Raw genomic sequence first — 14809 nt, forward strand, 5'->3', positions numbered from 1 at the left:
AATTTACTATTTACACGACGAATTTGTATCCTTTCGATGCCGAAAGGTTTTATTTTATCAAAACACACAATTAATAACACAGGAAAGTTACATTAATCTTATTTTTTACAATATAATGTACTAGCTGCCGATAACTCATGTACTGACGATTACTGGTGCATTTACCTTATGTTATATATAGTAAGACTAATCTTTAACGTAAATTGCAGCTTAAAATATTTGTTAGTTTACGAGATTTGCAATAATAACAAAAAAATTTAAACTGCTATATCTTCCGTTTTAATAATCGGATTGAGGTCTACTTTTTTTTGAAATGTCAAGGAAAATGAGAGGAATAAATCTCTTTCAGAACAAATTTTGATAATTTTACAACTAAAAAAATTATTAAATAATAATTGAATAAATTTCAAGTGACAATCTAAAATTCAATCACTTAAATGCTAAAATGATCTTACCAGTGTTTTCTTTAATATTCCAAAGGAATCCAATTGTGAATGCAAGTTTAACTTATTTAATTTTAATAATTTACGAGTATAAACAATTACGATTTCTGCTAGTTGGCGTGCAGACGACATTGCGCACGCAGCTAGCATTCTCATGTAGCCAATTTAGTCCACGAATCACGTCAGCTGGTTACAGGAGAATGCTGCGTGCGCAATGTCGTCTTCACGTCAACTACCAGAAATCGTAATTGTTTATACTCGTAAATTATTAAAATTAAAAAAGTTAAACTTGCATTTACAATTGGATTCCTTTGGAACATTAAAGAAAACACAGGTAAGATCATTTTAGCGTTTAAGTGATTGAATTTTGGATTGTCGCTTAAAATTTATTCAATTATTATTTAATAATTTTTTTAGTTGTAAAATTATCAAAATTTGTTCTGAAAGAGATTTATTCCTCTCATTTTCCTTGACATTTTTAAAAAAAGTAGACCTCAATCCAATAATTAGAACGGAAGATATAGCAGTTTAAATTTTTTTGTTATTATTGCAAATCTCGTAAACTAACAAATATTTTAAGCTGCAATTTACGTTAAAGATTAGTCTTACTATATATAACATAATTCCAAAATTTCATTGCAATCGGTTAACCTACTCTGAAAAAGTCAAAATCTCACCTAAAATCGTACAATAATAAAAAAAATTTTATTTACTATTAATTATTGTCTCTTTATTTATTGATTATAAGATTTAATTTTTTCAACTTTTACATAACAAAATCTGATAAACTAATTTATTTTTTAGTGCATCAAATCAAGAACAATATGCCTTCGAGTAAGAAGAAAAAAAAGTGGCAACAAGATGGGTAAGTGTTGTTTAAAATTAAAATTTCTCATATTTATACAAAAATACAATAGACGGTGAAAAGGACTCGTACATTTTTTTTTGTTTAAACGATTTTCTAGACTCTTTATTTATACTTCAGGCCATTTACATATATATAAAGGTCTCTGTCTGTAAATTAAAGGGATACATAGGAAGAACATTTTAGTCGTTTCATTTTCTTCCTTTTGATTAGATTCTAAATCAAAAATAGTAATTGAAGACCTCAACTTTTAAATAGTTACTAAAATTTTCATCAAGAAATATTTCTCTAAAATTTAAAAATCGTTAATTTTAAGATATAATATATGGAAACAAATTTCTGATAAATTATGATAATGATGATGTTAAATTGAATCATAATTTAATTTCTTTTTTTTATCATATAATAATATTGAAAATAATAAAGGTGGCTTTTTAAAAATCTACCCCAAAATTTATAAGGTAAGAATAAGTTAACCACAGAATTTCCTTGAAGCTTAAAGTTGAAAGCACTTTGCAAGGATTTAATGGAATTAAATTAATTTTCCGTGAAACAAATCTCTTCTTAAGATGCGGGGATAGAAGGAATCTCTTTGATAGTAAAGAACATTTTCTTTATTGTGGCATTATTTTATGGTGAAGTAATTTGTATTACGGTGTTTCATCAAACTAAACGAATTTTCGAAACTTTCATGGAAATAGAAAAAAAGAAGTATTGCAAAAAGTAAAAAATAAAAGTTATAATATAGCAACGATAAAGAAAATTGTCGTTTAAATATTTTTTTTGAATAACATAAAATATTAAAAATTCCCTGAATTTTGTTTTAATAAAATTTTTTGTTTTTAATTTTATTAAATTTAAAATATAACTCACTGTTATTTATTTATTTAATGAAATTAATGGGAAATAGATATACTATTATGTATATTTAATGGTTATCCGTTGAATTTTATTAATAAATATATTATAAAACGCGTGTTCATTTTACGCAAATATAAATCAATATCGACGAAACAATGGTTAAATTCACTCTTTGCAAATAATTATTTTATCATTATAATATAGAATGCGAGGAAGGAAAATTTGTTCCGGATTTTTTGTGAAAATTCTTCTTTGTATTACATCATCCATTAAAATAAATTCAGGATGTTTACTGGAACAGGAAAAATTGGGAAATTGTCGGAAATTTAATTAACCGGAAAGAGCAGGAATTATCCAGGTCTTTTTACTAAAATTTTTTTTAAGTAAATTTTATTTTTCTCAATTTTTGATTTTTTCTTCAAAGTCTCGTTTTTTTCCAATAGATACTTAAAACTATATTAATTTTCTTTTTTCGACAATTTTTTATTTTTACAAATTTTCGATTTTATTTTCAATTTTCCCCTCTTTGTTTGGTAATTGTTGGAATTTATTTATTTATTTTTACAAACTGTCCAAAAAATTTTCAATTTTCTTTTCCAAATTTTTTTTTTCTTTGGCAATTTTTAAAATTTTTAATTGTTCTTCTCTTCAACATTGTATTTATTTACCTAAATGTTTTAGACTATTTTCTAAAATTTTCTGGTTTTTTTATTCTTTTTCAATTTTTCTATAAATCTACGATGCTGAAGTTCATATTGTTTATGATCAACGATTAGAAAATAAATTATTTTTTAAAACTATGGATGTAATTTTTTGCATCGGATTATGTAACTTTAGTAGTAAAAGTAGAGACAAAATTTAGGAAGTGCTGCAGGATATTTTCTATCTGGATCATCTGAAATCAAAAACAGCAAAATATTTATTTAATATATGATCAGATCTTGTTTTTTTTGTTTTTTTAAGGTATGACAAAATATTACATGTACACAAAGTTGCAGCTTCAAAAAAAATTTTAATTTCTTTTTTTAAACCTGCTATTTTGTGTAAATCTAATATTTTTTTTATTCCTTCGATTAAAGATAAGATTTGATTTTATATTAACTAAATATTTTTTGTTTTTGATTTCACAGAAAATTATAAGGTATTAAAATAAGCTGCAACGCTTATTATTTTAATCCAATTTTGCTTATTTTAATCCATTTTGGTATTAAGATAAGCAAAATTGGATTAAAATAATAAATTTTAATGCCTTTTAATTTTCTGTGTTAACAACTTTCATTGCAAAAAATTCTTAAAAAATGGCTATTTTTTGACCTCCTGGTATCATAACAAGTTTTATTTAAATGCGTTAGCTTACTCTGAATTGTGTTTAAAAAATACATCTGAATTGACTACAATAAAAGAATAATATAGTACAATAAAAGAAATATATAAACTTAAAAAACAATTATTTTCATAAAATGTAGTCAATTTTTGTTGATATTTCTAAATTTATTCATGCTTACAATAAAAAAATTTTAATTTAACAAGAGAAAATAAACTGCGAAAAATTAGGAAATAATCGGAAGTTTTTCACGGTGCTCCTGAGTGAATTTAAATAAAATTTTTAGCTAACTAAAAAATAAACTATAAAAAATTTCGATGCAAATTTTGTTTCTATAAGTGGTAATAGGATGAAGAAAACATAAAAAAAATCCACTTGGCGCTTTTTTTTAATAGCAAAAATAAGTTTTTATTGATAATTCGCGTACAAAACTATAAAAAATTTGCGATATACATCTGTCATTCTTTTGTTTTTAAACTAATTTTATCTCTTTTACATCTCTTATGTAAGCATAACCTAACATCAAATTTCATTTTTAGACTATTTTACTTAACGTAAAACGTAATTCTATCCTTTATTAACCTAAAAATAAGTTTACAAGGTAATACATCAAAATATAGTTGTTTAACCCCTTGACAGTCGATGGTCCATATATTATGTCCAAAAAAAAAGTCGTGCCACCTTTGTGACTTTTGACATTATCTGTCCACATTAGAAAAAAAATACTAAACATAATTCGATTTGAGTGTCAATGAATATACATACTAAGGTTTTCGGGATCGCTGAATCCGAATTTGAGGTCAGATTTAAAAAAAATTCAAAATGGCGGACCCAATATGGCGGAAAATTTTTAAAATTGATTCGATTCGTTCAAAATTTGGGTTTGGTGGGTTTTTGGGGTCTCTGAATCCAAATTTGACTTCAAATTTGGATTCAGCGACCCAAAAACCCCCAAGTACCGAATTTTATACGAATTGAATCAATTTAAAAATTTTCCGCCATTTTGAATTTTTAAAATCTGACATCAAATTTGGATTCAGCGACCTCAAAAACTTTTAATACGATGATAAATGATATTTAATTGGAAATTTTTTTTTTTTGAACCGTTTTGGACCCACAAACGATTTTTCTACTAGACTGCGAAGGGATTAAGAAAGATTATTAATTTAGGTATATACTTAATTTCTTTAGGATGTTCCTTTTGAATTATAAGAAGTCTGGGAATTACAGTGAAAACCGTTTAAAATTATGTCTGCTTTGCTGCAAAAAAAATTAAGAAAATGCTTATTATTCAAAATAAAATTCAAATGAAGCTATAAAGGTATTGCTGCGGATCAATTTGATTTTTCTGATGAAAGTTTTCCTAATGTGATATGTTTTGCCTGCAATTTTTCTGTGGATAAGGCACTAAAAAATAAATAACAGAAACAGAAAATTAGTTTAAAAACAAAAGAATGACAGAGGTATTTCTCAAATTTTTTTTCTATATGGGGCATTCTATGGGAAATTTTCATTGAAAATTTTTTTTTGTCCGAAACATTTTTTTCGAAATCTATATGAAAAATAAGGAAATACTTATTTTTTTATTTGATGAAAATGATGGAAGTTATGATTTTTTGAAATTTAACGTCAACGAAGAAAGTGTGTTTTTGGAACATTTTTTAATCTATTGTACTAAGAAATTAAAAATTATGCTATATATGAAATTTGTTCATTTTTCTCAAATTTTTCAAATATGTGCTCAAAAATAACGTACCTATAACAGAAGCAACAAAAAAGTTGAAATTAAACTTATAAAGTGAGTTTTCTCAAAGATGGACACTTTCGATTTTTAATTTTTTTTTTTGCATTACAATATCTGATGACTGAAGAATTTTTTCCCCTATCTGCGAAAGTATGGTACTTTTAGTTTTTAAATTACTATTTACAATTTTTAAGCTTGACGCAACGATTTTTAGTATGTTTTTATGAAAATTAAAAAAAAACAAATGAATGTTAATGGAAAAAGGTTATATTTACTATATATGCCCCATATATAGTTTTGTACGCGAATCATCAATAAAAACTTATTTTTGCTGCCAAAAAAAGTGCCTAGTGGATTTTTTCCTTTTTTATGTTTTCTTCAACCTATATTATACAAAATTTCCTTTGAAATTTTAGTTAAAAATTTTATTTAAATTCACTCAAGAGCACCGTGTTTGTTGAATGATATTAGTAAACACACTGCATCTCCTATCCGTTAAAAGTTAGAAAAATCACTAATATCTGTAACTGTTTTTCTAAACCCAAGTATACAATCACTTCTCTTTTACTCCGTAATACTTTTTAAAGATGCACAGTTTTTTTTTTTCTGAACCTTGAAAAATCCGTTATAATAAATATAAATTTACATGTAAAACGTATATTTCAAGTGAAAAATCACCTTCACTTGGTGGTCACTCTTGAAACTATGCTATTATAAACTTGCGTGAAACTTTTATATATATATACATATATATAGATTCGAACTAAAAGAGCGCCGTTTCATCGGTAAATTCCGACAGAATTCGTGTTGGTTCGACAATCAGGTTCGTCAGGTAAATACCCCAGGTGAGCAGGAGTAGGAGACGGTGTGGTCTCCGCGAGAGGAGGCAAACGAGAATGCAACCTTCGAATCTACCTGGTGGTACCTACAACCGGTAGTGTGGAATGGTCGATCGTGCTAGTCACCGCGTTAACCGGTACCAAACTCATCCCTCGTGTCCACGTTTATCAGAATTAATTCTCATAATATTCGAAAAAATAAATAACAAAAAAAAAAAAAAACTTCATATACATATTTTATTAACAAGAAACATTTCAACTAGCTCGAGACATCGTCAGCTGAGTTCGTTCATGCGTATAGTCACCAGGTGGGAGTGAAAGTCAGCCTTTTGAAACACAAGGGACACACATACAGGAGTTATTCACAATAATCACGTATCACCTATGTGGTACCACTTTGTGTATATGTTGCGTGGTCCCTCGGTTTTACTTCAGATGATCTCCACTGGCCAGCACAACGCTCAGCTTCTTCTTGGATTATCTTCTCCCGCAGTTTGAGATCAACAACCTGCTTGAGAGAAAAAAAAAAAAAAAGAAAAAAAGAAGGTGGTTCAGTTTGAAAAATATGTATGGAAATTTCGAATTGAACGAAAATTAAAAAGAAAGCCAGGAGTTTTTTCTATTCCCAATGTGTGGTGATTATATTATGGAATATCAGAAAAAATTAAATTGACAAGGAAGATTATTTTTTTTCTGTTATATATATATACGTGTCTGTGACGTGTCACGAGTAGGTCACGATTAATTCGCGCAACTTCCACACTTTACATATATATATATATATATATACGTGTGTTTGTGTGTGCTTCTGCTGAATTGACACTTTGGCTAAACTCTATAGAGTGCAAATTGTTGCCGTTGGAACCTGGTATTTGAATATTATTGAATAACACGCTGGAACCTTGATTTTGTTGATTTAGAATTTGTACGCATATGATACTAGAATTTCCCTTCTGATTCGCGATATCCCAATGGAAATATAAAGTAATTATTTAACTATAATTACTACTTACATTATTATTATTATTATTATTATTATTATTATTATTATTATTTAAAACTTTTGAAAATTCATCTCCATTAATACAACATTTCTCTGAATGTGAAAACTAATGTTAATTCCTCTATTTTGACTATTTTGACCTTTATTTAGCACTATGGGGTCCAATGGACCTATTTTTTTTTAATTTTGTAGAATACATTTTTTAAAGGAGGCACAGAATTAATTTTTTAAAAATTTTTTTCTTATGTCAATAGAAGACGAGGCTAAAATTTGAATCATTTATATTAGAAAAATGTCAATTTTATTTTAAGTACAAATACGAAGCTGAAGTACGCAACGTTATTATGATAAACGATTTTTAAAGAAATAACTTTTTAAACTGAAAAATTCTATAATTTTTTGCCTAAAATACAAATATTTTTTTTTATAATTTATTGATTAATAAAAACAACAAGAAATAGTTTTTAGGCAAAAAATTATAGAATTTTTCATTTTAAAAAATTATTTCTTTAAAAATCGTTTATCATAAACTTTGCGTATACTTCAGCTTAGTGTACAAATTGTAATTTTAGGTTAAGGGTTAAACATATATAATTTAGGAAATGTTTTAAAAATTAGTTTATGGATTCACAACATAGCAGAATAGGAGTATTTAAAAATACCTAATATAATAAGAAAACTAGAATAACACTGGAAAAAAAAATTTATTTTATTCAAATAATCGGTTACTTGACTATTATCAAAGAAATATTTATACTTGAACCAAAAAATTTTTAATTTAATCTCAATTTGAATTAAAGAAACTGTATTTGAATCAATATAATAATTTCTGTACTGTAAAAAAAAATTTTATTTGATTCAAATACTCGATTACTTGACTATTATCAAGTAAATATTTATTTGTATCAAATAATTATTATCTGAGTTAAGTTAATGGTATTTGTTTCAAATACAGAAATTATTGGTTAAAAAATAATTAATTTAATTTCAAATAAAAATTATTTGGTTCAAGTAAATAATTTTTATTTGATAATAGTCAAGTTATCAAGTATTTTAAATAAATTTTTTTTCAATGTGTATTTGAAACAAAATACAATTTAATTGACTCAAATAATAATTATTTGATACAAAAAAACATTTTTTTCAAATATCGTTTAAGAACTATATTAAGTTATTTAATTAGTCTAAATTGTGTTAATTTGAAATTTCTTTAAAATATCTTTTTTACACCCAGAGAAAAGATTTCTTTGATTTAAAGAAACCAGTTTTTTTGATTTGTTTTCTTTCATTTAAAATAAAATTTTCTTTGAAACAAAAAAAGATTCTTAGTTTTAAAGAAAATTAAATCAAAGAAATTCTAACATTTTGTTATAGGGTCAAAGGAACATTTATTTGAATAAAATAACAAATTTCTTTGAAACGAAGATAATTTTTTTTTGAATCAAAGATAATTTGTTTGAAACAAATAAATTTTCTTTGAATCAAAGAAAAATTTGTCAAAGAAATCTTTTTTCTCGGTGTAAAAAGTCATGTAAGAAAAATGACTACACTGAACAAAACATTTTGTGTTTGCAACAAAATCGTTTGGTTAGTCAATTTTGGTTCTTGTAACGAAATTTTGGTTGGCTAAAACAAAGTCGTAGATTTATCTCAACCAAACATTTGATTAGGACAACAAAATTATTTGTTTGAACATTTTTAAATTCCAACCAAAATTTGGTTACGGCAACCAAATAATTATATTCACAATTTAAAAACAGAGGTTCGATCCCAGGCGAAGATGAGATTTTTCAAAATCCATAAATATTTCAATTGGATAAATAAAAATTAAACTTTAAAATTTGATAATAAATAATAAAATTAATGAAAAAGGTAAAATAAAAAGAAATAAGGTAGAATAAAATGTTTAATTTTACAAAAAAAAAAAAAACTATTGGTCTGATCAACTAAACATTTTTGTTGACCTAACAAAAAAATTTGGTTGAGCTAACCAAACATTTTTTTTATGCCAACAAAAAAAAAACACTTAACTAAATTTTTTGGTTAACTCAAACAAATAGTTTAATTGCTTAAATACCAATAAAAAATTTTTGTTGTCCCAACCAAATTTTGGTTACTCTGACTAAACATTTTTCTCAATTTCTCCTGAAAAATATATTGTTTAAAAAAAAAAAAAAATTCCTTACAGTTAGAACTTGAATATTTCATCAGTGTTGTTGATAGTTTTCATTTTATTATTATTTTCAAGTTACGATTGTGTTTATATAGGAAGCTAGGTTAGATAGTTCTTTAGAGTTGTTTATGTGGGACATGATGTAATATAGAGAGAGGACGTAAGAGCTAACTCCAAATAAAGATACAAAGGGTGTAAACTGGTTTCAAACCAGTCATATTATATATACATGTGTGTTGTTCTTGGCATAATCTATCAGATATAAATAAAGAATTTAACGACAGTTTCTTTAGTTTATAAATATTCATTAAAAATTAAAATTAGATTTCTATAATTATTCTATTATAACTGAAAATTATGTATATATTTTACACTGAAAAATAGAAATTGATTTTTTTTTATTAAAAATAATTATTCATTATAAAATAATTTACAACTTTGGAGAAATAAAACATTCATAAAAATTAAAAATTCTAATTACATATACCTGGTGAGTAATTGATTAGAAATAATTTTTTTTTTGAAATGTCTTTTTAATGTTTGTTTTCTTAAAAACCGCCAGGAATGTTAGTTTTATGATAGTAAAAAGATAGAAATATGTTCCATTTTTTGAAATTATTTTATTAATGCACTCAGAGAAAAGTTTTTTTTTATTTTTAACCAAATATTTCATTTTTTTGAATGAATGTAATTTTTGATTATTTCAAGCAAAATTTATTTGGAAAACAAAATTTGTTTGGTTGAAACAAAATCTGTTCGGAAAATAAAATTTATTTGAGCCAAACAAATGTTTGTTTAGCTCAAATAAATATTTATTTGATCTAAATAAACATTTGGTTGATTCAACCAAAATTCGGTTGTTTCAAATAAATTTTTTTCTGAATGTATAGCAAAAATACTTTTAATTAAATAAAAAGATAGATCAAAAGAATTATATATTTCCTTTAGGGAAAAATACTTGAATACAAAATAAGCTTAAAGTTAGTGATTTATATAATCCTCTCTTACTTAGATATATGGTATTTGGAAAACATGAAAATTTTAAATGCATTTTACTGTTTCAATTGAATTGAAAACAGAAATAGGGATACATATATAGGAAGTTTCATTTTTAAAAGAAGAAAAAAAAATACAAAACGTAAATAATAGTTTTTGAAGCATCACTTTTCAAGTAGTATTAAAATCAAGGATCTATAGTGTATAATATCCTATACATATATGAAGTGTTATTAAGATTAAGCGTAGATTAGATTAGATAACACAGGCATTGTTTTATATTGATCACAAATCTCAAGACTGAAGGATCAATTAGTCTCGTTGTTTTATCGTATACTACATAAGAAAAATACTGCAATAAATATGGTTTAAAAATTTCCTTTTTTTTGCCATTGTTTTACCGTTTCATTTTATTAAATTTTAATTTTTAAATTGAAAAATAAAATTTTTTTTACTTTTATTCTATAGTTAAATTAATACAACCTGTACGTATATATTTAAAATTATAATTCTATTATTACGGATGGTATACATTCCATTTCTGTTATTGTATTCTATTTCCACTATTTTTCTTTCTCTATTATATTTCCATTGTCATTCCACTCTAATTCGATGATTGTCATTCCATACACTCGCTTTTTAATTCACGTTTGTCATGACATATTTATAGGACCATATGTTAGGTTTTGTATAAAGTTATTTTTTTTTATTTTCGATTATACGTTTATTTATCCAATAAAAATCATTAATTAGAATTTTCATTTTAATGAATTTTTTTTTAGATATATAATTATTTTTTAGACGAATTTTTATTTTTCGAATTTAATAGAATTTTTTTACGAATATTTACTTAACAAAATTTTTAGATACCAAATTTTCTATGGTAGAATTTGTTATTTCACAGAACTTTTCTTTATCCAACTTTTTATTATAAAAAAAAAATTTTAATTTAACCCAGCTTTAGCATAATTATAAGAATTATTCAACATAATTCTCGTTTTCTCATTCAACAGAATTTTAAGTAATTTGAATGTTTAAATGTCAGAAATTTCAAATCATCGAATTTTAATTTGTCCAAATTTTCATTCGTACGAATATTTGTTAATTGATAGAATTTTTAAGACGCCGAATTTTCATTTGACCGAAATTACAAGTAGTCGAACAAATATTTCGGCACAATTTTTAAAATTGACCAATCATGATTTTCGTGATAATTCCTAATTGGTCAATCTTAAAAATTGCACCGAATCCTTTAGTCGATGTTTTGTTTGGTCATTTGTAATTTCGGATAAATGAAAATTCGGTGTCTTAAAAATGCTATCAATTAAAAATTCGGACAAATTAAAATTTGGTGAATTGGAAATGTTGACATATTTAAAAATTCGAAATCTATTAAAATTCTGCATCCAGAGAAATGATATAATTGTCTCACAGGCTAATAAATATTTATTTGAATCAAATAAATTTTTATTTAATTTAAATAAAAAATTTTATTTACGCCAAATAAATAGGCTATAGTAGACTATGTGAGACAAATATACGTTTATTCAATTCAAATATATTATATTTGGTTCAAATAAAACATTTCTCTGGGTGTGTTGAATGAGAATTATATATGCTAAGATATCTGAAATTTTGAATTATAATGTAAGACTAAATTTTGAAATGTCCTGAATTAACAGAAGCTCGAATTTTTTAAAGTTTAAATTACCAAAAGATCGAATTTCTAAAAGTACGAATTTTTATATCACAGAATTTCCGAATGTTCTAATTATCAAAAAGATGGACATTTTTTACTCATGTGAGTTTATTTTCTAGATTTTATATATAGCCATAGTGAATTCTATTTGCGCGCAAAATTCAAAATCAATGTAGAAGTTTTGAATTTTGCACGCAAATAAAATCCACTATGGCTTTATATAAAATCTAGAAAGTAATCTTACACGAGAAAAAAGTTTCGATCTTTTGATATAATTATGCGTCTATTATTTTAAATGTCGACTATTTGTCAGTTAATTATAAAATTGTCGACTATTTAGAATTTCGACCAATTGAAATTTCTATAATTTGAATTTTCGATCATTGAAAAAGTCGACTTTTTGGAGGTGTCGTTCAAATAAAATGTCGACAATTTGGAGTTCCTATACCGTTTAAAATTTCGAACATTTAGAGTTTCGACAATATATGAGCGGATGGGAAGAAGAACTCGCCGAGGCGCTCGGCTGACGCTGTATTGCCGAGTATCTATTGTCCAAATGCCAAAAAAATAAAATTTTGAAATTTTGAGTTTTGAAAAGTGCTACCTTATAGGAAATAGAAAGGCGCATCTTTTTTTCCTTTGAAGTTTTTTTGAAAAATAATTAGTTTAAATAATAATTGCAAAAAACTGACAAATTTTCATTTCCATTTTTCATTCAATTTTAAAACATATATCGTCCTAACTTTGACAAATGTTGATAAAATTAATTGGGATTTGATATACAAACGCGTTTAAGTTCACAGAAGACGATAGTATATTAATAAACTTAAAAATTATCAATTGTTTAATAATATTTAATAGTTTTTAATTATGTGTAAAAAATCACGTTTTCTTACCTTTGCCGACAAAAAGTCTGTGGGGAAGTTTCGAATTCAAAGAACTTCCAGGGAGACATTTGTTTATCAATGTATAAGGAAGTTTTTTGGAAAATTTCAAATTGATTTGTTGAATAGTTTAGAAAATATTCAAGTTTTAACAAATTACGCGTGGCGCGCTAGCGAGTAGTGGCGTAGATTGTATGCGTATTCTGCTGTGCCCAACATATCTTATAATTACATTTATTTACTACTGCAAAGAATTTGTTTTCCGAAATTCGATATGTCTGATTCAATATTAAGGAATTATTTTTAAAAAATTGTCAGATTATTACGAAATTTGGTATCTACAGGTTTTCTAAGTTGCTGACAAGTACCACCAAGTTTGAAGTTAATACATCAATTTTTAAAAAAATCGCCTACTTCTCAAAGTCCGACATGATTTCAAAAATTCAAAATGGCATATCCAACATGGACTTCTATCGGCCATATTAGATACGCCATTATCAATTTTTGAAAACTGACATCAGATTCGTAATCAGCGACCCAAAAAACCCCCAGATACACTATTGCACATTAATTTTTAAAAAATTTCGTAAAATAATGTCCCCCTACCAAAAAAAAATTCAAGGGGTAGTTCCCCCCATAAATCAGCTTTTGGGGAAAAACAAAACATACGTGTCAAATTGTTTTCAAAAAACTACAAATCTACTGCCAAGTTTCAGAAAAATCGGCGTATGGCACTTCCCTAGTGTTACTTAATTGTCAGCAACTTAGAAAACCTGTAGATACCAAATTTCGTAATAATCTGACAATTTTTTAAAAATAATTCCTTAATATTGAATCAGACATATCGAATTTCGGAAATCTGACATCAGATTCGTAATCAGCGACCCAAAAAACCCCTAGATACCAAGTTTGAAGTATATCTTAAAATTGTTTCAAAATTCGTCCGCCATATTGGATCCGCCATTTTGGATTTTGCAAATCTAACTTCAGATTCGTAATCATCGACACAAAAAAACCCCCAGATACCAAGTTTGAAGTTAATACATCAATTTTTAAAAAAATCGCCTACTTCTCAAAATCCGACATGTTTTTTGAGGTTAGAAAAAAATCCTGACGTGATGGAGCAAAACGGACTTCGGATTCGTGTTCAGCGCGTCAAAATACATAGGGTTAGGGTATTCCGGTCAAAAGTACATGACACTTTTTTTTTTGTGGGGCTGTGTAATTTGAATTTTAAAAAATTTGATTTTTTTAAGTTTTTTTTATAAGCTATCATAATTAAGGGATCTTTAAATTAATAACATTTTTGTCCAAATTCAAATAATCCCCATAAGATATTTAGATGATATAAAACAAAGAAATGAAAATGCCCTCTTTTTGGAGAATCGCCCATATATAGTATAATCAACAGGTTTTTGGCCGAAAACCTCTCCCAAGTTGATCCGATGGAGAATATTCACACATATATATATTTAGAGGATGTGCGCCAAAGCTTTTAGCGTCATGTTAAAGTTTTCTTTTTTTTTCATCGAGGTTATGTTTGTACCTGATTTAAGAAGAACATATCCTTTCGGATATCCTTTTTTATTTGACTAGGCATGGTTCCAGCATGTAGATTCAATTCCTTCCATCAGCTGCGCTATTATTATATATATAGAGTTTCGCCAAAACGTCTTTTTTTTGTGTTTACTTGTTGATCCAGAAATTTGCTGAAAAGGTGATATTATTATTATTTATATATATATACATGTTGGTGATGCTGTGTTAAGTCGAGTGTGGACGCGTGTCCGTGCGGGAATATAATGCGAATGTTTTCCCGATGAAGAGTAATGATTGTGCGATGCACAGTGCGTGTCGTGTGTTATCCAATGGGCGTACAACATACATATGGGGCCCCAGGTTCTGCAGGATGTGACGCTTGGGGCTTCTGACTGGAACTGAGGAGGAAGAGGAAGAGGAGGAACAGGAAGAACTAGAG

The 14809-nt window shown here is 26.3% G+C and overlaps 1 protein-coding gene across 3 annotated transcripts in view; it reads left to right on the plus strand.

The window, feature by feature from the left end:
- LOC127283756 (protein PALS1) overlaps window positions 1-14809 on the plus strand; it is a 222585-nt gene that overhangs the window by 27627 nt on the left and 180149 nt on the right. For all 3 annotated transcript variants that reach the window (XM_051308829.1, XM_051308833.1, XM_051308830.1), the window contains one exon: window positions 1248-1308. In XM_051308829.1, the coding sequence (XP_051164786.1) occupies window positions 1248-1308 (61 nt within the window). The remainder of the gene's footprint in view (window positions 1-1247; window positions 1309-14809) is intronic.

The sequence above is a fragment of the Leptopilina boulardi genome, unplaced genomic scaffold, assembly GCF_019393585.1.
Source record: "Leptopilina boulardi isolate dan_hultmark-lab unplaced genomic scaffold, ZJU_Lbou_2.1 LbouV2_310, whole genome shotgun sequence".
In the NCBI taxonomy this organism is placed as follows: domain Eukaryota; kingdom Metazoa; phylum Arthropoda; class Insecta; order Hymenoptera; family Figitidae; genus Leptopilina; species Leptopilina boulardi.